The sequence below is a fragment of the Tiliqua scincoides genome, chromosome 3, assembly GCF_035046505.1.
Source record: "Tiliqua scincoides isolate rTilSci1 chromosome 3, rTilSci1.hap2, whole genome shotgun sequence".
NCBI classification, from domain to species: Eukaryota; Metazoa; Chordata; class Lepidosauria; order Squamata; family Scincidae; genus Tiliqua; species Tiliqua scincoides.
Window position 1 is genome coordinate 179,992,874 of NC_089823.1, and position 23,336 is coordinate 180,016,209.

The 23,336-nt window shown below is 40.2% G+C and overlaps 1 protein-coding gene across 2 annotated transcripts in view; it reads right to left on the minus strand.

Moving 5' to 3' along the window:
• The window catches only part of ATRNL1 (attractin like 1), a 702,039-nt gene that overhangs the window by 603,478 nt on the left and 75,225 nt on the right, over positions 1 to 23,336 (minus strand). For both annotated transcript variants that reach the window (XR_010794071.1, XM_066619507.1), the window contains exons 5-7: positions 21,321 to 21,529; positions 10,193 to 10,367; positions 5,747 to 5,834 (exon numbers count right to left, since the gene is read on the minus strand). Coding sequence is in view for 1 of the 2 variants with exons in the window: in XM_066619507.1 (XP_066475604.1) it covers positions 5,747 to 5,834; positions 10,193 to 10,367; positions 21,321 to 21,529 (472 nt within the window). In the remaining variant the exon portion in view is untranslated. The remainder of the gene's footprint in view (positions 1 to 5,746; positions 5,835 to 10,192; positions 10,368 to 21,320; positions 21,530 to 23,336) is intronic.

Sequence of the window (23,336 nt, forward strand, 5' to 3'; positions counted from 1 at the left end):
GGCCCCTTGGGTGATCTGAAATGAATGATAAGAACAAGGATTTGGCCTTTCCCCTAAATAGCTGCCTGTGAGCAAGTAAGCAATCTTTGCAGGAAAGTTTAGTTTTGCATAGTTTAGAGCAGGGGTGTCCAAAGTTTTTGGCAGGAGGGCCACATCATCTCTCTGTGTCGGGGGCCGGGGAAAAAAAGAATTAATTTACATTTAAAATTTGAATAAATTTACATAAGTTTACATAAATGAATATATTAAAGATGAACTTATATGAATGAATGAAGGTCTTGCAATAGCTCAAGGCCTATAAAAGGCCTTGTACAAAGCAAGGCTGGCCTTTTCTTTGCTGCCTCTGCTGCATCACGGATGTGAAACTGCAAGCAGTGGCAGGAGCCCTCATCCCACAGCTCACGCAAGAGGTCAAACAGTTGCCCTCACACTAAGAGCAGCTGCGTTGGGCAGTGGGGGCTCCAACAAATCTCTGGAGGGCCACAGGCTCATTGGAGACTGGGAGCTCCCTGAGGGCCGCATTGACAGTCCTCGAGGGCCGCAAGTGGCCCCAGGGCCGGGGTTTGGGCACCCCTGGTTTAGAGGGAATGTTCTGTACAAGGGGATGGCAAACATAGGGCCAGCAGGCCAAATGCAATCCCTGGAAGCAATTTATCCAGCTCCTGTTCTAATTGGATTTTCCAAGTTTGATAATTGGCCTCTCTCATATCTTGAAAATAAAAAGATTTACACATTTTCTTTCTGTCATTTGCAGCTAATGAGTTTCTATGTGAGAACAAAGAGCTTGTTTCAGGCCATCATCTCCTTAATGATGTCACTTCTGGCCCTCAGCAGGCATCATGAATGCTAACTTTGGTCCTCTGTATAAAATGAGTTTGACATCCCTGTTCACATAGAATCTATATAACACCCACACTCACACTCCATCTTGCAACACTACCTGTATTAGTTTCTGGGATAATTGCAGGAGTTGAACTATTCTTGTCATCATTAAGAAAATAATGTTTAAATCAGATTTATGAAATGCTATAATACAATATGAACATGCATTCAGGAAACCACAGAATTAAAGTTCTTGAAACAAGAAGCAGAATGAATTCTATTTTTTTTTTTTCATTCTAACAAATCATTTACTTGCCCGGATTTCTCAACAGCAACTTTTACAGGCAGCATAAAGAAGCCCCAAATTCAGAAAAGATAGCTAAGAAAATTACCAGCAGCAAAAAATCAAAATATTTTCTTCAACTTTAAGTTATCAGATAAGGGGATATAATTATAATTAATAAAAATGTAATCTAGACTGATTCATGGTCTATGAAAAAAAGAACTGTCAAATGCTAGGAGGACAGTGTTACACATTTTACCATGAATTGTTGGATATTTGAAAAAAATAATAGAAAAGGTCACAGGAGGGCACCCTGCTCTTACAACTTAATGTACCCTACATCTTTGATAGTAAAGGGAGGTTATCATGCATTATATTAGCCAGCTGCTGGATAAAACTTGCTCAATATACTGACTAGTGTGTTTGTAAAGAAAGTTAATGGTTATGCCTGAAAAAGCCGTACACTTGTACTCTCTGGAAGAATCAATTTGTTCTGTACTATATCTTCATTTTGGTTTCATTTCCTCATATATGGTTGAAACTAGCTTGAGGCAACTTCCGTATGCTACAAAACCATGGTAAATATAATAATAATGGAAAATAATGTAATAAGAATTATGGGGGGGGGGAACTAAAACATTTGCTTAGGCCCATATTTAGTTTTTATTGGTCACTCATTCCAGAGGTTGTGTGAACCTTTCAGTCATACTTTAGCCCTTCCAAGTGACATATAAACACTGAAGGCAAAGCAGCAATGTCATATTATTCACTGTTCAAATATTTTAAATATTTTAAAACTTTTTCAATCTTATATTGTATTGCATTTGAAGGAGTGGAGCCTTGCCATAAAGATTACAAGTACTAAGGAGACAGCTCATGCATGCATGAAGAAAGAGAAAACAGGTAGGCAGAAGATGAGCAAGACAACAGATGCTTAATTCATGGGTGATAATGAGGAAAACAGAAAGGAGAGGGAAAGACTGGGGTAGGCTTTAAATCTTTGGAGAAAAATAGAATCTGGTCCGAGGGAGAAAGGATGAGTTGGACTAAAGGAGTAGGCAAGAGAAATGGAGGAGAGAAAAAGATAGTCAGCAAGGGAGAAAAGAAGGTTTTTGCACATGCCATGGAAAGGTGATGTGGGTCATAAACATAGGTATTGTATTTATACACTCAGGACCACCAAACCAGTGGCAAAATGTAAAGGATTAATGTGGAATCATACAAAATGATTCCAGTTTATCTTGGGTAATTGTGGTTAGCCTTTTAACTGAAATATATCAATTTTTTTTAAAATCAAAAGTTACACATTTTAGTAAGTGTGATCACATAAATTTAATCTAAATTGGGACTAGGACATGCCGAATATCCAGTTTACCTGCATTTCACTCTGAAAAAAGAACAAATTTGCTTAAATGTTTAACTATCTCATAACTTACAAGACTGAAACTGAAAAAATTCCTTTGCTTAGAGAAGAAATTACTTTTTAAAACCTCTTCTTTCTAGAAAACCTCATTGTTTCAGTTTTCTCCTGTTCACAGCCATGGCTTCCATTACTCAGTCTAATGTACCCTATGTTTAGTACCACAGTGGCTAAGGCCCAAATCCTAACTAACTTTTCAGTACTGGCATAGCGGTGCCAATGGGACATGTGCTGCATCCTGCAGTTGGGTGGCACTCACAGAGACCTCCTCAAAGTAATGGAATGTTTGTTCCCTAACTTCAAGGCTGCATTGCCCTTACGTCAGTGCTGGAAAGTGGGTTAGGATTGCACCCAAAATCCATAACCTCTCCCATCTGTACAACTGCTTAAGGAAAAATTGCAACACTATCATGATTTTTCATTAAATTTTCCAAGAAAGCTCAAAGTAGTCAAGTTAGTGAGTATGCCTACTAGCAACAGTAGTAACACCACCTACTAGTGTTATTAGCATAGTATCCCAAGCCACTCTGGAAAATTAGGCCCAAAACCAAAGATTATAAAGGCACACTGCTACAAACATCACAGCACTTGTTTCTTAGTATTTATGGCTTCACAGTTGAAAGTGAAGTTTGAGGTTTGACTTCACCCACCATCACCTTGAACTGTACAGTGTTGGAGCACATGTACATCTCAAAAGGAAAGTTGTCACAACAAGGATGGAAGGTGGGTAGATCAAAATAAACAGAATTGTTTTCTTGAACTCGACTAAGGGACTGCCTAAAAGCAATCAAGCTAGGAAATTTGTATCATTTATAAGCATAGTTTGGTCAATAACCAGAATTTGGTCAAGTCTCAAACAAAGGGGTATCTAAACCAAGGAATTCTGGGAAAGGAACCTTAACCTACAATGTAAATATTTTGTTTCTCCTGAATGAGCATTTCAATGCCCATAATTCAATTAAGATTCGGATATCCCCTGGTTGCCTAACCCCTACGATGACTAATGTATAGTACCAACCTTTAATAAGCCTTAGGGCACCTTTCAACAACTGAAAATTCCCAGTAGCCAAAGGTGTCACAAGTTGGAATTTTTGAAATTGCTCCTCAGCTCAGTGTTTTTGTACTGGCCAGAGACATGCTTAATTCAGGCAACCTGGACCAACCATTCCCCAAATCTTTGCTTTCTTTTGCTCCTGAAGGGTACAACTGACCTATTGAAACCCCAGGTTTTGCACTAGGTTTCCCTTGCATTTTGAAACATCTCATCATGGATTACTGTAAAGTTTGAAAAATTGTTAAGATACAACCATTTATTAAACTCTTGATTTTCCCATTACATTATTATAATGCCCCTTTACTTCAGACATCTTCCATCTAGATTACACTATAGTAATAAAGTACAAATTTAAATTGTTTGCTCCTAATATAATACTGACTGAATATCTTTTTGGATTGAAAATGAAAGCTCTTCCTACTTGCTTCTCTCTCTCAAAATTGATGGGTAACTGATTTAAATCTGTAAAAAAAAATATGCTAGAAGTCCAATAAGAAATAATCTTACATCTCTTTCACTTACTTTCCTTAAACCACAGGTAAGTTTAGGAACAGCAGCATAAGGTTTTCAGAATGTCAATTCAGAGAAGCATTGTGTGGAAAATCAGACAGCAAATTAATGCAGTGAGACAAAATTATTAATTAGACATTTTTCCTCTTCCTTCCACTGAGCTCAGACAACCTTGTGTTGATGAATAGCAGGCAACTGGAAGTAATACTCTGAATCACAAAGCATCATACAGGCAAGTCTCGACATAAATGTTGTTTTTCCTTTGACAGTAGTTATGAGAACGTTTTTAAATGAACTGTCACTTAAGAAGATCATTTATTTTTGCATATTGTTACATCTTAAGCCAAAGCAATGGAATTAAAGATCTGCAGGCTGGAACAACTTTAAAAGTTTATTACTTTATAAATAATCATCTCCTTTATCCTCCCAACAGCCTTGCTATTGTTTTTCCTATTCTCAGGGAGGAATTCTGGATATCTGAATGCAGGATCATGTTCAGCTCTCAACCCACTGAATACCCTTCACAGCCTAATCCACTGCACTGTTAAACAAAAATATATTATTTAAAGCAGATCCTTCCCATTTAAGATACCAAGATCAGACTGTCAGGCACTTGGGCTAAATCAACATGAGCACAAAAACAAGCCATAAAATATCTTAGTGTCAGAACTGAAGTCGATCAAAAAGCTATAGTTTTACAGTTGCTCCCCTGTTTTAGAAATGCATTTCAAAAATATAGTAGTCCAGTCCTAAAGAAAACTCCAGTGGAGTCAATGGGACTTACTACTTAGTACCTGTCCATCAGATTGCAAACTTCAACGGCAATCCTAAGCATATTCACCTGGAAACCCCACTGAAAAACAATGAAGCATTCCCAAACAAATAATATTCAGGTTGTGGTACTAAGCATTTGAAATATTAGAGCAACAGTGATAGTTTCTTCCAATATCTTTTACACCCATCTACAATTAGACAGGAAAGTTACAGGGGTGTACAGCCTCTGTGGGCTTCACAAAGCTGTTGGAGCACAGCTCCGGTCACCTTCGGAGGGTTCAGGTTGGGTCATGTCTGGCTCAGTGTGGGTCCAGAACACCCGCATTGAACCAAATCTGCAGATATAAAATCCACAGATAAACAAACTCCACCTATATATCTTTATTCATGCAGAAATCATCCTTCTGGATTCTTCATCCATGCAATAGAATCCTAAACCTGGAAAACCTGAACTTAGCATCCAGTGGCATATCCTACAACCTATGCTCACCGTCAGAGAAGTACCATCAACATTGACAGTATGGAAGGAATGTCAGGTCTGATTCAAGATATTCCACTGCATTCTCCAGCATATGATTAGCATTGGTAAAGCTAACATAACTTACCAGTCATTTAGAAGGGGAGACTCTAATGTACAGGAGCACTCAGAAAATCTGCTTTTATGAGTGGATCAGGATTTGAGTTACCATCTCACATAGAAATAAAACATTTAGCACATGAAGTGATGAGGTTAATTTTCACTGAAGAGAGTAATATTAAAAGTATAATTATCCTTAAAAGTCTAAAAACTGAGGTGTGATGGAACAACTATGTCATAACCCTGCTGCATGATATAGTACTACTGTGGCATAGACATATGTGAAGGTACCCCAGTAGTCCAAACCTGATATAAAGCGATCGTGTGTCCATATCTCTGAAGAGGTCCTTTTGACACCAGCACTACATTCCATATGCTGCTTTCCAAATTATAGCTAAAAGATAATATAAAACAATTAGAAGTGTGTTAGCTAGCAAGCAATTCTAGGTTTAAGGATTTTTTAGAAACACAGTTTTTTCTGTTTATCCACTAAGCATAACAAGCTACAAGGACTGCAATTTATTTAGAATTTCATTTGTCAAAACTACAAATAAATGAGTTTACATGGTAATTTCACTTATGCCTTTCTGCTAAAAAAACATTCAAATACTGTATGTGCAAAATCATTTAGAAGCACATGATGTAAAGCAATACAAGACCACGGTTGACCTGGCAATTCTACCAGAGCAGACATTTCAACTGAATTCCACTCTGAGTTTGTTGTTCAGTTACTTCGAATTTGTCACTATAGTTGTGCTTAAACTGAAGCTAGATGAGAGTAGATGATTCAACAGAAACCTTTAATGGCTGTGGTATGGTCACCTGAATAGGCAATTTATCTGCTGTAGTGGAGTCTGCAATGAGTGTTTATGTCATCCTTTCTCCTCCCAAATAAACTCTACTTCCAGGGTGTTTTGAACACCTTGCACTTATGACTTGGGCTATGCAAATGCACATTGACCCAACAGGGATAACAGAAAAGGAGAGGGGTTGTTCCTCCTGTCACTGGGTTAACTTCATACCTCTCTCCCTTCCCCCTTTGGAACATCCACAACTAGAGGATTTAAATGAAACACTGGATAGGGCCTATAAAAGTTCCCCTTCACCTGCTGGCTGGTTATTGCCCCCAGGTCTTGGTCAAAGATAGGCTATGATCCCTTTGAATTTGGCCACTTGCAGGACCCTGAACAGTCTGGTCAGGCTGTCTCCCTCCGCTCCCTTGGTTGCTTGCCAGGTCCTCATAGACAGGTCTTTGCAGAGGCTTCTTTTCCCCTTCCTAGGATCCTCCCTATTTTTTTCCCTTCCCAGACTGAGGCAGAGCTTCCTTGCCCCTAACTTTCCTCCTCTCTCTTCCATTCCTACATTTTCCTACACCTCTTCCCTCCACTTATCCTCCTCCATAGTCCAGTATCTACCTTCTCTCCTTTAGTCCTGCCCCCATCTCTTTTGTCTCTCAGTCTGTGTCTTTCCTTCTCCACCTCTGTCTCCAGCTTGTACCTTTCCTTCTGCTGTGGTCAGCTTTCAAAGGGCTGGATTGAGCCATAGCCCTTCACATCCAGGTGCTGTGTGATAGCCACCACAGCTGACAGCTAAGAGTGGGTGATGGCAGTGACACCACCAGTGGAGGAGATTCCACTGTTATTACTCATGTTGCATGTCCATTCAATATTCAACATAAAAATATGATATAGCACACTTGTATTTCCCAGGCCATAGCTTCCCTTTAAAACAATTTTCACTTTTCTTCAGGCCTAAATTCTTTATGCCTAACTAATGTCCTGCAAGTCACCATAAACAGTTCTACTCCCAACAATAATTCTTATTCCATCCCACCTAATTTCTACACTTTGATTTAAAATTGGAGTTTGGATTGTTTTATTGTCCAAAAGTGCCCTTTGGAGCACTGTTTCATTCTACAAAAGATACAGTTTCTCCAACTTGGCAGTAAAACTTGTACATTATTCACCACTCACACAAAAATTGGTGCATGGCTGAAACATATTTTGCTGCACTGGATCTGCTGCCTATTCACATACAAAAAATAAAAAAACCTCTGCTTACAGCACTCTTTCTATCCATTGGCAACCTTCAGTCTCGGAAGACTATGGTATAGCGCTCTGAAAAGTGGTTCTGGAATAGCATCTAGTGTGGCTGCAAAGGCAGATTTGGGAGTGAGCAAATGTAGTCTGTCCCTGGTGTGTCTCCCTGTCTACGGGCCTTCCTTCTTTGCCTCTTTGCCTCAGTCTGTTGGGCGAGTGTCTCTTCAAACTGGGAGAGGCCATGCTGCACAGCCTGCCTCCAAGCGGGCCACTCAGAAGCCAAGGTTTCCCACCTGTTGTGGTCCAATCCTAAGGCCTTCAGATCCCTCTTGCAGATATCCTTGTATCGCAGCTGTGGTCTACCTGTAGGGCACTTTCCCTGCACAAGTTCACCATAGAGGAGATCCTTTGGGATCCGGCCATCGCCCATTCTCACGACATGACCAATCCAACGCAGGCATCTCTGTTTCAGCAGTGTATACATGCTAGGGATTCCAGCTCGTTCCAGGACTGTGTTGTTTGGATCTTTGTCCTGCCAGGTGATACTGAGGATGCGTCGGAGGCAGCGCATATGGAAAGCATTCAGCTTCCTCTCCTGTTGTGAGTGAAGAGTCCATGACTCGCTGCAGTACAGAAGTGTACTCAGGACGCAAGCTCTGTAGACCTGGATCTTGGTATGTTCCATCAGCTTCTTGTTGGACCATACTCTCTTTGTGAGTCTGGAAAACGTGGTAGCTGCTTTACCGATGTGTTTGTTTCGCTTGGTATCGAGAGAAAGAGTGTCAGAGATCATTGAGCCCAAGTACACAAAGTCATGGACAACATCCAGTTCATGCACAGAGATTGTAATGCAGGGAAGTGAGTCCACATCCTGAACCATAACCTTTGTTTTCTTCAGACTGATTGTCAGTCCAAAATCTTGGCAGGCCTTGCTAAAACAATTCATGAGCTGCTGAAGATCTGAAGAGTGGACGGTGACAGCTGCAACGTCGGCAAAGAGGAAGTTACGCAGACATTTCAGCTGGACTTTGGACTTTGCTGTCAGTCTGGAGAGGTTGAAGAGCTTTCCATCTGATCTGGTCTGGAGATAGATGCCTTCTCTTGCAGTTCCAAAGGCCTGCTTCAGTAGGACAGCAAAGAAAATCCCAAACAAGGTTGGTGCAAGAACACAGCCCTGCTTCACACCGCTTCGGATGTCAAAGGGGTCTGATGTGGAGCCATCAAAGACTACAGTGCCCTTCATGTTCTCGTGGAAAGACCTGATGATGCTGAGAAGCCTGGGTGGACATCCAATCTTGGGGAGAATCTTGAAGAGGCCGTCCCTGCTGACCAGGTCAAAAGCCTTCATGAGATCTATGAAGGTTATAAAGAGTGGCTGTTGTTGTTCCCTGCATTTCTCCTGCAGCTGTCTACCATATCAGTGGTAGACCTGTTGGCTCAGAATCTGCACTGCGATTCTGGATAGACGCTCTCTGCAAGTACCTGGAGCCTCTTTAGTGCAACTCGGGCTAACAGCTTTCCTACAACGCCAAGGAGAGAGATGCCATGGTAGTTATTGCAGTCGCCCCTGTCACCTTTGTTCTTGTACAGCATGATGATGTTTGCATCCCTCATGTCCTGTGGTACTCCACCTTCTCTCCAGCAGAGACAGAGGATTTCATGCAGCTCAGTGGCGATGATCTCTTTGCATCATTTTAGGACCTCTGCAGGGATGCTGTCTTTCCCAGGTGCCTTGCCAGAGGCAAGGGAGTCCAGGGCCATGTTAAGTTCTTCTAGGGTTGGTTCACTGTCAAGCTCCTCCAGCACAGGCAGGCACTCAATGTTGCTCAGTGCTTCTTCAGTAACTACATTTTCTCTGGAATACAGCTCAGAGTAGTGCTGCACCCAGCGTTCCATCTGCTGCGCCCTCCTCATACAAGCACTCCTTGCATGGTTGCTTCAAGGGCAAGACTTCTGGTTTAAGTCATCAGGACCACACAAATAAAGGAGGTCCTTCATTTGCATGGTCCCTGTAAGTGAAACTGGAAGTCCTGCACTTCCATATTTATAGAAACCACACCTGAAGGAAGATAAGGTGGCAGGTGATCCATTTTCTGCTCACTTTTAGCAGCATAAAGCAGATCAACATGGGTTACATTTGCAGCAAGTTGGAAGGAGGCAATGGTGGCAGCAGATTCGGACTAAAGGGCAGTCCAAATCCACTGCTCCCTCATCTCCCTACAGTCTGCCACTAATGCAACCTGCATCACCTCATCTCATGGATGGGTCACCCTTGTTGACTGCTAACAAATGCAAAATGGCATTAAGAACAAGGACAACTATTGTGAAGATTAACCATGCCACTGTTGTTGATCTTAGTTCCTGCTTGTGGGTTAATTATAACAGGGCTGCAAGATACTATTTAAGTGCAATTATCTCAAAGACATGTTAATAAAATATTGTACATACTTTAATATGTGCCAATATAAACATAATTGAAGAGCTACACTATTTTGTCACCTAACAAATTTAGTTCACACTTTAAGAAAATACTTCTGTATTTAGTTCAGTTAAGGACTAAGTAATGAACTAAGTTGCCTTAGAGGGGGAAAAAATACAACATTTTATGGGTGGTTTCTGAAAACTTCCCATCAAGTTTCCATGTGAGGAAAAAGAATGACAACAGAACAATTTGCACAAAAATAGTAACAGATGCAGAAAGGTAATGACTTACTTTAATACCATTTGGAATGTACTGTAATTAAATGCATATCCACCAATCACCCACATAAACTTTCCATGTAGAACTGTTTTATGGGAAGCCCGTCCTACAGATGGACTAAATGGTTTCACATTAGGTAGAATCCAATATGACTCCGTGGAAGGAACATTCAAAGAACAATCAGGACCTGTATTAAAAAAAAAAAAAAACAGTCACACCTGCTAGGCTAAAATACTAAAATCACCTGATGGTTAGACAGAAAAACAACTTCTGACAAAAACAAGGTTGATTTTAGTTACCACTCCACAGATGTGCTGAAAGAGCAAGTCTCTCTCTCTCTCTCTCTCTCTCTCTCTCTCTCTCTCTCATGCTACCATAAAATAATTTTAGTAGGAGAAATATAAGCAGACGGAGCTATCTATCATTTTTGGAGCTCTACGATTTACAATTATCCAAAGAATCAAATTTTTATGACTACATGAATGTAACATAGTTGTTAACTTTAAAAGATGGGATGCCTTGGAAGGTAAAAAGGAAATATTTCACATTTGCATTTTTTTATTTTAAAAAAGGGCTAATATGCCTTTCAGTATGATAATTCATGCCTCCTTGACATCTCAGTTCTCATTCTAAAAGGAAATCTGGATAACTTTTAAATCTGTCTGTAAGTTAAAATTCATTATTTCAAAGAATGATAAAACACAAAGAAAGAAAACACAATGAGATTAAGGGTCCAATCCTATTCAACTTTCCACCACTGATGCAGCTAAAAAAAAAGAAAACAAGAGCATTTCCAGTTTTTGCAATAAAACCGAAGAGCTCAGTTTTTTCTCTTTTTTAGACTTACTGGGGGCTTGGGGAACCCAGTGGAGGGTTCCTCAGACCGCCCCACCCCGACCTTCTAAGGACTGTCTGCAGGTAAGTGGAAAAACCTCTCCCATTCCCAGCAGTAGCACAATCCTTTGTATCACATTGCTGCCTTCCACCTTTCCCTGCAACAACTTACAGTGCTAACAACTCCCAACTGTTAAGAGTCTGGGAAGCATTGTTTTAGAGGCCCTAGAGCAGCCATTTTCAATTGTGCCGTGGCACACTGGTATGCCACAAATGGTCCCCAGGTGTGCAGCAGGAATTTGGTGGAGGGTCATTTATTAATAGGACCATTGGGGATATGAGCCCCCTACCAACAGCAAGGTGTGCCTTGTCAATTGTCCCAAGACCGATGGCGTGCCTTGACAATTTTAGTACCCCATCAGTGTGTCATGAGACAGATAAGGTTGAAAATCACTGCCCTAGAGCAACAATTCCCATCTCTCATGCAGAGTTTGGACCACTGTAAGTGTGTGCAGGGCAGGGAGATGGTCAGCCCTCTGGAGGGTGTGTCAAAACCAAAGCCCCTCTGCAGGGCTTCTGGTGCCTCTGAAAAGTTAAAAAATGCAATCGTGATCCACTTCCGATTTGCAATTGCAAAACCAGATGTGGGTTGTGATCACATTTTTTAGCTTTTCTGAGGCAGAGGGAGCACTGCTGAGGGGTCAATAAAAAACACTTTGGTCCCCAGGGGTGGTGCAATCATGGTGATCACATCACCGTCATCTTCCCGCCCCGCCTTGCCCTGCCCCTTAAAGGGGCAGAGACAGGGCTTCCCTGACTGGGATGTTGTAATGCCCCAGTCTGGGAACATCTGCCCAGGGGCTGCTGTCTGATTTATAAACGTGAAGAGGTGTGGCTACAATGGCAAATGGCAATGGACTCCACATATAGCAGTGCTCTTCTCATGCCCTTTGCATGAGTAGAATGCTCTTTCTATTTGAGAAAGGCATTTCCAATGATGCAAGCATTACCTGAATCCCTATGTTTCTAAAAGACAATTCCTGTGACAAAGTTTAACTACTTTAACATGAGTTTTGCTGATAAGAGTCTACAAAAGATTCTGAAAAAGGAAGATGAAAAAGAGTTGATCTTTCACAGATCTCCTGGGGAAGGAAGTTCTGTCACCACTATAAAGTCACTAAAGGTCACCTCCTTATACATTTGTGATATCTATATGTGGTACTTAGATGGAAAGATCAAGAGAATGGGACAGCCTCTTAGGAACATTGAGCCAAGTTCCTTAGGGTGTTACAGGTCAATATGGTTCAAGCTGTGCCTCAAAGACAGCAAGGAGGCTACCCAAAGTGCAGATGCTACAGTACTGGTGTAATTAGCTCCTATTGATCCACCCTGTCAAATTCAAAGTCAAATATTGATCCACCCATTAAATTCTGCATCAGATTAACGCTTCTCAATATCAAGGATCGCTCCATACAGAATAGAACACAAAGACCTTTAGAATGCTCTCCCAATCTAAGTTTGGCAAGGAAAGCAACAGCATCTATTCTATATAGCATATGACATCATTGTTAGCAATACCCTTCAAAGACAAACTACAGAGCCAAGATTTCAAGAAGTACTACAGTACATACTGCACCACATAATGCATTTACTGAAAGATGAAGTAGAAAGCATTAGCTCCAAGCATATTCAAAGGTCAAGATTTTTAAGAACAGAATGATCTCCATGAATAAAACAAATTTTGGGATGCCATGGTATTTGAATTGTATTTGAATTGCAACACAGATACTAAAAATCTCCTGAGATGAACAAGAATCCCTGATGTCTCTTATGTTAAAGTCAGCGAAATTTAATCCATTATCAGGGGAAATTTAATAGGTGGCTGAATACACAAACACTTGTACATTGCTACTGAGAGAGAAAAAACTTAGATGCTGTTGAACAACCATCACATTCCACAAGTTCAGAGATTTGCTTACTAAGAAAGAACAAAGGTGAAATGCAGAAGTTTTCCTTTTACTTCTATATTGACAGAAGTAATTAAATCTTAGCAATAGAAGTAGATTCACTCATGACCATAATGTTAATAAGTTCCTTAAGGAGCTTAATAACCCCTTGAGGTTGTCCTCAACCCTCCCCATCCATCTCCCTCCCCCCCATTGGGGTAGGTCTGTGTCACAGGGGCTCAGGAAGGACATTGTTGCCCCCAAATAATACACAACTAGCACTGGATCTTTGTGAATTAGCCATGTTTTATTTAACACACATAAGAAATTAGCTCCAGTTCACTGCACTGAGCCCACATGCCTGGCCACTCTCCTCAGTCCCACAAGTCTTTTCCTCCTACCTTCTCGTCTGGTTTTTTCCAGTAGTTGTGATTCTGCACTTTACTCACTCTTTTTCCCTTTCTCTCCCTCTTGGCTGCTGACTTTTTCCAGGAATGCTCTCTGTCCTGCACTCTCTCCTCCTTTCTTCTCCTCCATTCAGAGGTTCTTCCTGTCCCAGCTCCACTCTCGACTTATTTTCTCCAACTTCTCTCCCTCCTCTCCGTCCTCATTCTCCACATCCACTTGCTTTCCTGGGGCTCCTGCTTTCTCTTCTATTGCCCCACTCTCCAATCTGCTGTCTGCCCAATCATTCCCTCCTGATCTTCCTTTCATCTCCTCCCATTTTCAGTAGACTCTCTTTCACCTCCTGAACTCCTCCACCGGCTTCCTCAATCCTCCCTCTCACTATTCCTGATGTCTTCTTTGTCCCATCTGTTCCTCAGCTTTCCATGCTTTTTTTTTCCCCACCTGTCCATCTTGATCCTCTAAAACTCCCTCACCCCCAAAATTCCACTGGCTGCGTTCCCACCTTTTTCCAGCCAGCTATGAAAGCCTCATTGCCCTGCATTGTCCAGTGCCTTAACTGCCGCAATACATGAGTCAGAGGATCCATGGCCCTGGATAACCTCTTTGAGGGTTACTTTTGAGGCAACAAAAGCAGATGACTACAGATATCTACATTATTGCAGTCCTAAACCTGATCTGAAATATTAAAAGCAGACCTATGCATATTCAATAGTTACATTAATCAAAGTCAGCAATAGTGCCTAACAAGAAACAGATGCTCTTTTGTATTCAAATTATATCCTGGTTTCTGAAATGGAAAATTTTACTCCTAACTTCAGTTTGGTTCATATAATCAAAATCAGCTCCTAGAGGCACATTAATGTATTTGTTTTAGCTCATATAATGTATATTTTGTGAAGAACAGTGACACCAAGTGGTAAATTGTATACAAAAGCTTAGCTGGGGAATGCAATCTATTTCAGTGAAACCCTTCTTATTTAAAATTCTAGTTCAGTCTCCAATTTATAAAAAATAGGCAAACAACATGTTGGCATATCTGTTCTTGCATCGACAATATCTGATAAATCTAAGAAAGCAAATGGCAAGATAAAAAGATACAAGCAAAAATGTACAAGCAAAAAAAACTTCATGGAAGGATTTATTTTACTTGATCAGAAGGAATTTGCTTTATATGAGGCAACAGAGAGTCTACTTGATACCTTGTTTTCCTTCAGAAATATGTTCATCATAGTTGCATAGCTATAAATGTATCTCTCTTCTTCAGGAGCATCTTCAGCTTCATGTACTGGATACCGTAGAACCAAACTGAGCGGAGGTCAGTTGAAGGGAAGGGCCTTACACAAAGTGCATGACTCCATGATTTCACAATGTTTTTCAGCTCACAATGCTAACATGTAGTTTGGTCCCTAATAAACAAAGGTCTAAGAAGCTGTTGTGACTTTGCTTTTCATTCCTTTTTTAATCATTGCTATACCTGTGACAATTTCAGAGTTACCTGTCCAGACACCCAGAATACCCACTGCCAATCTGACTGGTTACATTTCTGCTGTCACCAGCACCTACTACTTGCCAGAGACCCTCTGCAGGGCTTTGAAGGATTAGGGTTACGTATCTCTCTTGTTCTCAAATCCAATGCTCACTTTGACACTAGTTAGAATTTTAGCAGCTTACATTTTGCCAAACTGAAGGCAGGAGGATTAAGCAAGAAAACACCACTTTTCCAAAAGAACTGGGTTTATTTACAAGAGGTATTCTCAGGATCAATCTTTATGTTATGTAAATTCAGCACAGTGACTCAGGTTAGCAATTTCAGTTTCAGTGATCAGGTCTCAACATCTCTTCCACACAACTCCATCTGCAGACTTTTCCAACCCCAGAACAGTTAAAAAGGCAGAGGAGTCGCCCTTATAGACACTCTAGGATGGGATGTCAAATTTGTTTTATACAGTGGGCTGAATAGCATTCATGGCCCCTGCTGTGGGCCAGAAGTGACATCATTAAACAGATGATGGCCAGAAATAAGCACTTTGCTGTCATGTAGGAATTCATTAGCTTCAAAATGACAGAAGAGAAAATATACAAATCTTGAACATATTTTCAAGATATGGGAATGCCAAAACATCATGCTGGGACAACCCAATTATCACATCTGTCTCTCACCCCACTTGGTCAGCTCCTTTCCCAACAGCGTTCTTTGCCTTAAGAAGCCTACTTTCATCTCTCTTTCCCAGAACTTCAGCAGAAGAAGTGCTACTAAAAGGATAATTGGAGAGCCCAGTAACTTGGGCTGGATAAAGGGTTTCTGTGGGCTGTATTTGGCCTGTAGGCTTTATGTTTGACACCACTACACTAGGACTTCTGTTAGCCATTTGGGAGAGAAATTCAAACAAAACTTCCCTTCCCATCTTTTTTCTAACTTAATGATTTTGGCAGGAAACCTGTATTTTGATTTTGAAAAGATTTTCCTTGTATTTCCAACACACACAAAAATGCACAATTTTTTCAGTCTTTGCTTATGACAATACCACATCTCAAAGTTCAAGAAACATAGTACTCTTAACTATAACAAAGTACAGTATCACTAACTGTTTTGTGTGCTAGACAGTCATGAACAAATTGTTAGCTTCCTGAAAATTGTGCAAATTCTGAAAATTCTAACCGATGGGTATGTAAAGTACAATGGTGTATGAATATATCAGAAGTTACAAATGTTTGCAGTATTATGGTTTTCAGGTTTCAGGACCCTGGACAGCTCTATATTACCACAGCCAGACTGAAGAACAGCCCAAGTAGTGTACAGTAATATGTCAAACTACAGAGGCATGGAAATAAACACTCCAAAGGCACGCTTCCAAACCAAAATGCCTTATTTCTTATTTAAAAGGGCCATAAAGGGTAGCAATCATGGTTACAACTGGAGCACAAAGGGAGGTTTGTTCTTCCCCAACACGTTGTTTTTCCCCCAAAATTGCCTACAGAATGACCTATTTGCTTCTTCAGTGGCAAATGCATCCTTCAGCAGGCCAGTTTTCAGGAAAAAATAGCAGGTGTGAATGACCCTTCCTGCATGCTGTAATTCTAATGAAAATTGCTGTTTGAAAGAAAGGAGGAGGAGCTTCTGGTTGGAAGCACACCCACAGAGTTAACATTTGTTCACTCATGTTGCTTGGCCCTAGAATATCACTACAATAGCGGCCAAGGCTTTAATGACTGTGTTACTTTAGCTGGTACTGACAAAAGTATTACTCTACTTTAACTTTTACATTTTTGTCCTAATGGACATACAGGTAATTACTTAGGATACTGATAACATAAAGTTGAATGTAAGACCATTTTTCAAGATGCACCTTCTATACAATGACACTGCAGAGACTCCAAAAGCAATATCGTAATACACGCACCATTTTGCCCAATTACCAATTTCCTATACAATCAAAGTTCAATTAAACTACCAAATTTTATGGTACCAGAAAATGGTCTTGTGGCATTAAAAGATCAGTAAACCAATTTAAAAGATCAGTAAACCAATTTCACCATAGGCTTTCACAAACTACAGGTGAAGTCCATTATAGTGCATGAAAGCTTATTCTGCAATAAATTTGCTAGTCATTATGGTGCTATACAAAACACTGTTTTAGTTGCAACAGACTAAAGTTGCAAATGCTCTGGATTTTGAGCTACCCAAGTGTCAGGACCAAGACCATAATGGTTTCTGAACTTGCATCCTGAGGGATACCAGATGGCGATCTAGACTGCATGTTCATCAACAAACTCTGGCCAAAACAATGGGACTACAGGTCACACCTCATAACTTGTAAGCTGGTGGACAAGGAATTTGTCTTGATTTCTAAAGCACCTAGATGCTGTTTGGCGGATTTATTCTGATACATCTATGTATACAATACCTGTACTTGATTACAAAAATCAAAAGCAGAATAGGTATTGTAAGACATTCCATCTTATCCTGCACATCCTTTTATGAATTTCACATGGGCTGGGGAGAAAAGAAACCATCATATAAGATTCTGGCATTGCTCAGTTTCCTTCTTCAGCATCACTGCTAATTCCAGTGCAGAACTGCCATTCCTCTGAGATCTGGAAGTGACAGGGATGAGCACTGAACAAATTCATTATGCCTAATGATCCCCATTTAACGTGACTTTGGCTGCAATCCTAACCATACTTTCCTGAGAATAAGCCCCATCGAACAAAATAGGACTTATTTCTGAGTAGAACTGGTTAGGATTGTACCCTTTGTCTTTAAGCCCAAGCTAAAGTTCAACAGCAGGGACAGAGGCTGCTAGACCTCTCCTTTCAAAGAAGGAGGCAAAGAAGGAAGGCCCATAGCCAGGGAGACACACCAGGGACAGACTACACTTGCTCCCAGTGTGAAAGGGATTGTCACTCCTGAATCGGCCTTTTCAGCCACACTAGACGCTGTTCCAGAACCACCATTCAGAGTGCGATACCATAGTCTTCAGAGACTGAAGGTTGCTAACAATAAAATAATGACTGATTGCTAACATTCCAAATCTATAATGTATAATATTCCAAATGTATAATTCAAAATATATTTGCATAAGTGCTCAAAATCCAATGTGTCCAAAATTACAGGGACTCAGTCAACTGTTTGCCATTTGATCCATTTCTGGTAACGTCTATAAAGAATAAAGCCATCCAGCTATAACATAAGTTTCACAGTACTGGCTGCATTCAGTCATGTTTAGGAACACTGTTCAAGGTAATGTTAATACAATAGAAGACAGTGCAATCCTTTGGATGTCTACTCTGATCCAAGGCCCATTAAATTCAGTGGAACTTACTTCCAAGATGTGCATATTGGACTAAACATAAGAACATAAGAAGAGCCCTGCTGGATCAGGCCGTAGACCCATCTAGTCCAGTTTCCTGTATCTCACAGTGGCCCACCAAATGCTTCAGGGAGCACACAAGACAACAAGAGACCTGCATCTTGGTGCCCTCCCTTGCATCTGGATACAGCCTGACAGACAGAAAAAGCTAACTGGACACATGCTCACGTATATGCACACACACACACACACACCTATCTTTCATTCTACATCATATATTTTTGTTGTTCTGCTTGAAGTTAACTACTTCTGATTCATAAGGATGTAGTTTAATCACAAACGAATGTGATTTCTTAGAATGTTTCCAGAGACACAAAACTAATCCTCTGCAAGCCTCCCTAATGAATTCTTAGCAAATTTTACAAGTATTTACAAGTATTTATGCCTAGACTGTGAGAACTTTGCAATTAACACATACATTTAGTGCATGAACTAGTACAGGGCAACAAAACTAGCTTCCTGATAAGTCAACTCACATCTTGCATGAGGTGTAAAGCTAAAATAATGCATACTTGAAATTGCCTTGAAAATCCCTGACATATATTGCTTTTTAAAATCAGATAAAATCCTGGTTGATCTTTATTTGTTTAAACAACCATAAGTCAAAATTAGTCACCTTTTTCCCCAATGATACACAGAACAGAAGCGTGTTTAAAATCAAAAGCACAAGTTTTCAACCTCCTCCTCCAGCAGAATTTGTCACTCTCTTCCTCCAGTGTCCAGTATCTAGATGAAGTGCTGCCCTTAAATCTGGATTGACCTAATTCAACATGGACTCTGTAACTTCAGGCAAGTCACTGTTACCCCCTTATAAAACCTAAATATCTTCTCAGTTCATATGAGAATCAATCCTATTGATGGGGGGAATGCTTAATGCTTGCTGAAGTCCCCCAAAGATAGGGATAAACACTCCACAAATAGTGCTTTTCTACAGTTCTCAAACTATAGCCATATAGTATTGTAGAAGACAAAATTTTTCTTGGTGCCTTTCATTGTCATTCTAGATTGGCACAGTCCAATCCGCAGTCCACATAGAGCCTATGTTCCGGCAGCCCTTGCATAGAATGCAGCCCCCATTCCCCCCCCATTCCTGCCCAGCTCTAGCAGACAAGACAAAAGGCACTGCAGAGCACTTCACACTCATCAGCTCAAGTGGAGCAGAGTATGCTGACAGCTTTTCAGTCTCCCTGCTGTGCCATTCCAGCTTCTCCTCTGGAGAAGGAGAAGCCAGAATGGTGTGGCAGAGAGATTGAAAAGCCATTCTTTTGCCACCTCCATTTTGAGTCTGCCAAATGATTTTAGCAGTGACATCACCACATCACTGCAAATTATTTTCACATTGCCCCAGCCAGGGGTTACATAAGGGTCATGCACCCCCAGCTACCAAATGTTGGACCTCCCTAGTCTAGATTATAATGCTAGTAGAACAGAGTCTCTTTATAAAAAGGATTAACTTCATGGCCCAATGCCTTCCTGCTGTTAGGGGGGTTCATAATGTTTATGTCAGTGCAATCCTATCCATGTTTACTCAAAAGCAAGTCTCACTATATTAAATGGGGTTTCACTTCTAGGTGAGTGTGCTTACATTGGTATATCTCTATGGGTGGAATAGCAATTCTAATCCATGACAGAGACCGTAAACAAGGGATTACTAAACATCTATACAGCATCTGGAAATTGACAGCAATGCATAAAAAAAACTCAGCTATCAGAAGAAACTTATTAGATAAGGACTAGAATGGAATTTCCTAAAAGTTTGTATAAGTATTGTATGCTTGCATAATTATTACAAGTTTGTACTGATTAGCTTGTGTTCATCTCTTAAAACTATAATTCAAAAAGTATCCACCAGGTGTCACAATTGCTCAAAAAGAAACAGTATAGTACTAGATGTTTCTTTATACTACAAACTAAACTGTTTTTGGTAATCAACAACTTAGACTTTCTGAAATAAGGTAGAAGTCTTCTTTTAATAAAATGAAATAGGCCACTCCACTGCTGTCAATTTTTTTTTTTTTTGGGGGGGGGGGAGGAGGAAATCATCATAAAGTATTAAATATATGGTGCTGTTCTCCTATTAAACTAGAGATGTAGGGTGCAATCCTAACCATTAGTTATTCGATTTTCTCTGTAAACCACTTTGTGAATTTCGTTGAAAAGTGGTATATAAATACAGTTGTTATTATTATTATTTCCAGCACTGGCACAGCTGTGCTAGTAGGGCATGCGCTGCATCCTGCAGTTGAGGGGCAGTAACGGAGGCTTCCTTAAGGTAAGGCAATGTTTGTTCCCTTACCTTGGAGTTGCACTGCCCTTACCTCAGTGCTGGGAAGTTGGTTAGGACTGAGCCCATTAATGTTACAATTCCAGATGCATGTTGACATTCTGAACATAGGTCAATCACCCTCACAGGAAGTGAAGTGTCAGAAAATTCAGCCTTATTCAAGAGAAGTATGAGTAATAATTAGGGAAATAGTTGCTCTCACTGCCCTTTATTTTTATCCAGATCAGTACAGGTTAAAACTGAACTGATGACTGACAATCAGCAGGAATTGCAAATTATAGAAGCCAGGATCAAAATTGCAGAGAAATTGGGGGGGGGGGGGGGGAGAATGAAAGATTCAAATATTAGAAAGTGGCTACTTAACACTTGGAGTAATATCTTAATTACATATATGTTGCCTAAGCTGAATTTAAGGAAGGCAGAAAAAAAAGATACAAGTTGCTAATATTGTGCATCTGAGGAGCAATCAGTTTATCATATATCAATGCTTAACAGGGTATCTTTCAGTAAGTGATAGAAGGATCCTGAAGGATAATAGCTGTATGGTTGGGAAGATGTCCTTCCTACTGACATTTTGTGCACGCTCTCGCTCTCGCTCTCTCTCCCCCCCCCCCCCACAGCTTTAGCTTATAATCATACTCTTGTACTTTAAGAAAACTTGGTATCTCTTGGAAATTTGATGCATCATCTTTTTATTTGTATTCCATCAATATTTTCAAAGCCCTGGGATTTGAAGTTCATGTGGTGTTTGAGAAGCCAAGAGTAGCTTTCAGGAAAAAAGTATTTTGCCAACTCACCTTGCCAGCTATCATTACACACACAAAGTTTCTCTCCTGTCAAATCACAGTAGCCATGATCTGGACTTCCACAGTTAGCCTTACAATAAGGAATATCACAGGCTTCTCCTTTCCAATATTTGTCACATTCACAATACACCTGGCTTGAAATGGAGGTACTAGTTGTGCACTTCCCATGCCCTGAGCAATTATTGGGACATGAATTAATTCTGTAACAAACAAGAATGGAAGATAGGAAATTAGTAATACTTACATGCAGATTGTTAGGCCTTTATTTTAACAGAAGTACCAAACTCATTATTTTATGAAAGAGAAGATAAGAAAATAATTTCAGCAACCCTTAAACTGCTTATTCCAATGTTATCACATGAAGTGAAGTACAGCTATCTGATGAGCCATTCTGATAGAAAAACCAGGATCGGAGACTAATTCTACCACGATAAGCACAATACTAAATGAGTTGTTCTCAGTTTATGTTTTCACATTCTTCCCCCCCTCCATTGTTGACCCCCTCCGTTTGCCTGAAGATAACATCCGCAGGTCGCCAGTTCGAGGCCACCGGCACCATGCGACCTTGAAGCAGCTGACAAGCTGAGCTGAGTTATTCCATCTGCTCTGAGCGTGGGAGGATGGAGGCCAGAATGTGAAACCAGATCAGAAAGAAACATCTGAATGTTGTGGTTTCTTGAAAGATAGAACCTTCTTTCAAATTGTAAAAATTCCTACGGGGATTTAATTAGCCTGCCTATGTAAACCTTGATTGTTCTTCCTGGCTTCCCTTCTGGTTACATACAGATGTCTCTCCTATCCTAATTTTATCACAGGGCTACAACTGTGGGATAGAACAACAATAATTATTATTATTATTATTGTTCTAAACTGCATCTTTATTTTAGATTGTCAGATTTTTGGGGACCATTATTTATTTAGCTATGTAAAGCACTTTATGAACTACTATTTGTTGTATGTAAAGTGGCAAATAAATACTCTATAGCAGTGGTTCTCACACATTTAGCACCAGGACCCACTTTTTAGAATGAGAATCTGTCAGGATCCACCAGAAGTGATGTCATGACCAGAAGTGACATCATCCAGCAGGAAATTTTTTAACAATTCAAGACTGCAATCCTACCCACACTTATCCAGGAGTAAGTCCCATTGAATACCATTGTTAAAAGAATATACATAGTAGCTTGTTAAAAATACAGCTCTGTCACATTTCCCCAAATACAGTCACATACCATGGTAGGATCAAGTCTAATCTATTAAAAATAAAATATTGAAATGAATGGGGACCCACCTGAAATTGGCTTGTGACCCACCTAGTGGGTCCCGACCCACATTTTGAGAAACACTGCTCTATAGATACAGGTATAGGCAGATGGAAACTCAAGCAAGGAAACTTTCCCAACTCTTTGTGAACAGATGGAAAACACCTCCATCTAACTTTTCATGCCCTGTTCCTCCCAATTCCTATACTCAGGAGTGATTTTCAGGAGCACAGAGGATCCTATATGCAGGATGGGTAAGAAAACTACCTTGTACAGGTGTTCTTCCACTTGTGCAAAGTTTAGATCCAATTCATAATTTAATGTCAGATGAAAGATTTCAAAATGTCCACTTAGGAAATCAAAACCATATGCAAAACATCATATAAGTTTTTCTGCACTTCTGTTAATGGCCACCCATGTAGGAAATTCATAATGTTTGAAATGGCCTCGAAACGCGCTTGCTGTCACTTGCCATTTATATCTACTTATAGTCATAGTCATGATTTCTGAAAGTTCCAGACTCGTAATATTTTGGAGACAATAAAGATTACAAGGGTGCTATTTTATCTCTCACTCTTTCTTTCTTATACACACACACACCCTAAAAGGTGCTTCTAAATGTCTTTAGTAGAATTTCTCTTAGAACATGAAAGCCCCTACTGGTTTTTGCTCAGAAATCTTAGAAGTGCTACAAGAATAAGGTGATTTGTTGTCTTCTATCCTTCCAAATTAGTTACTGGGAACT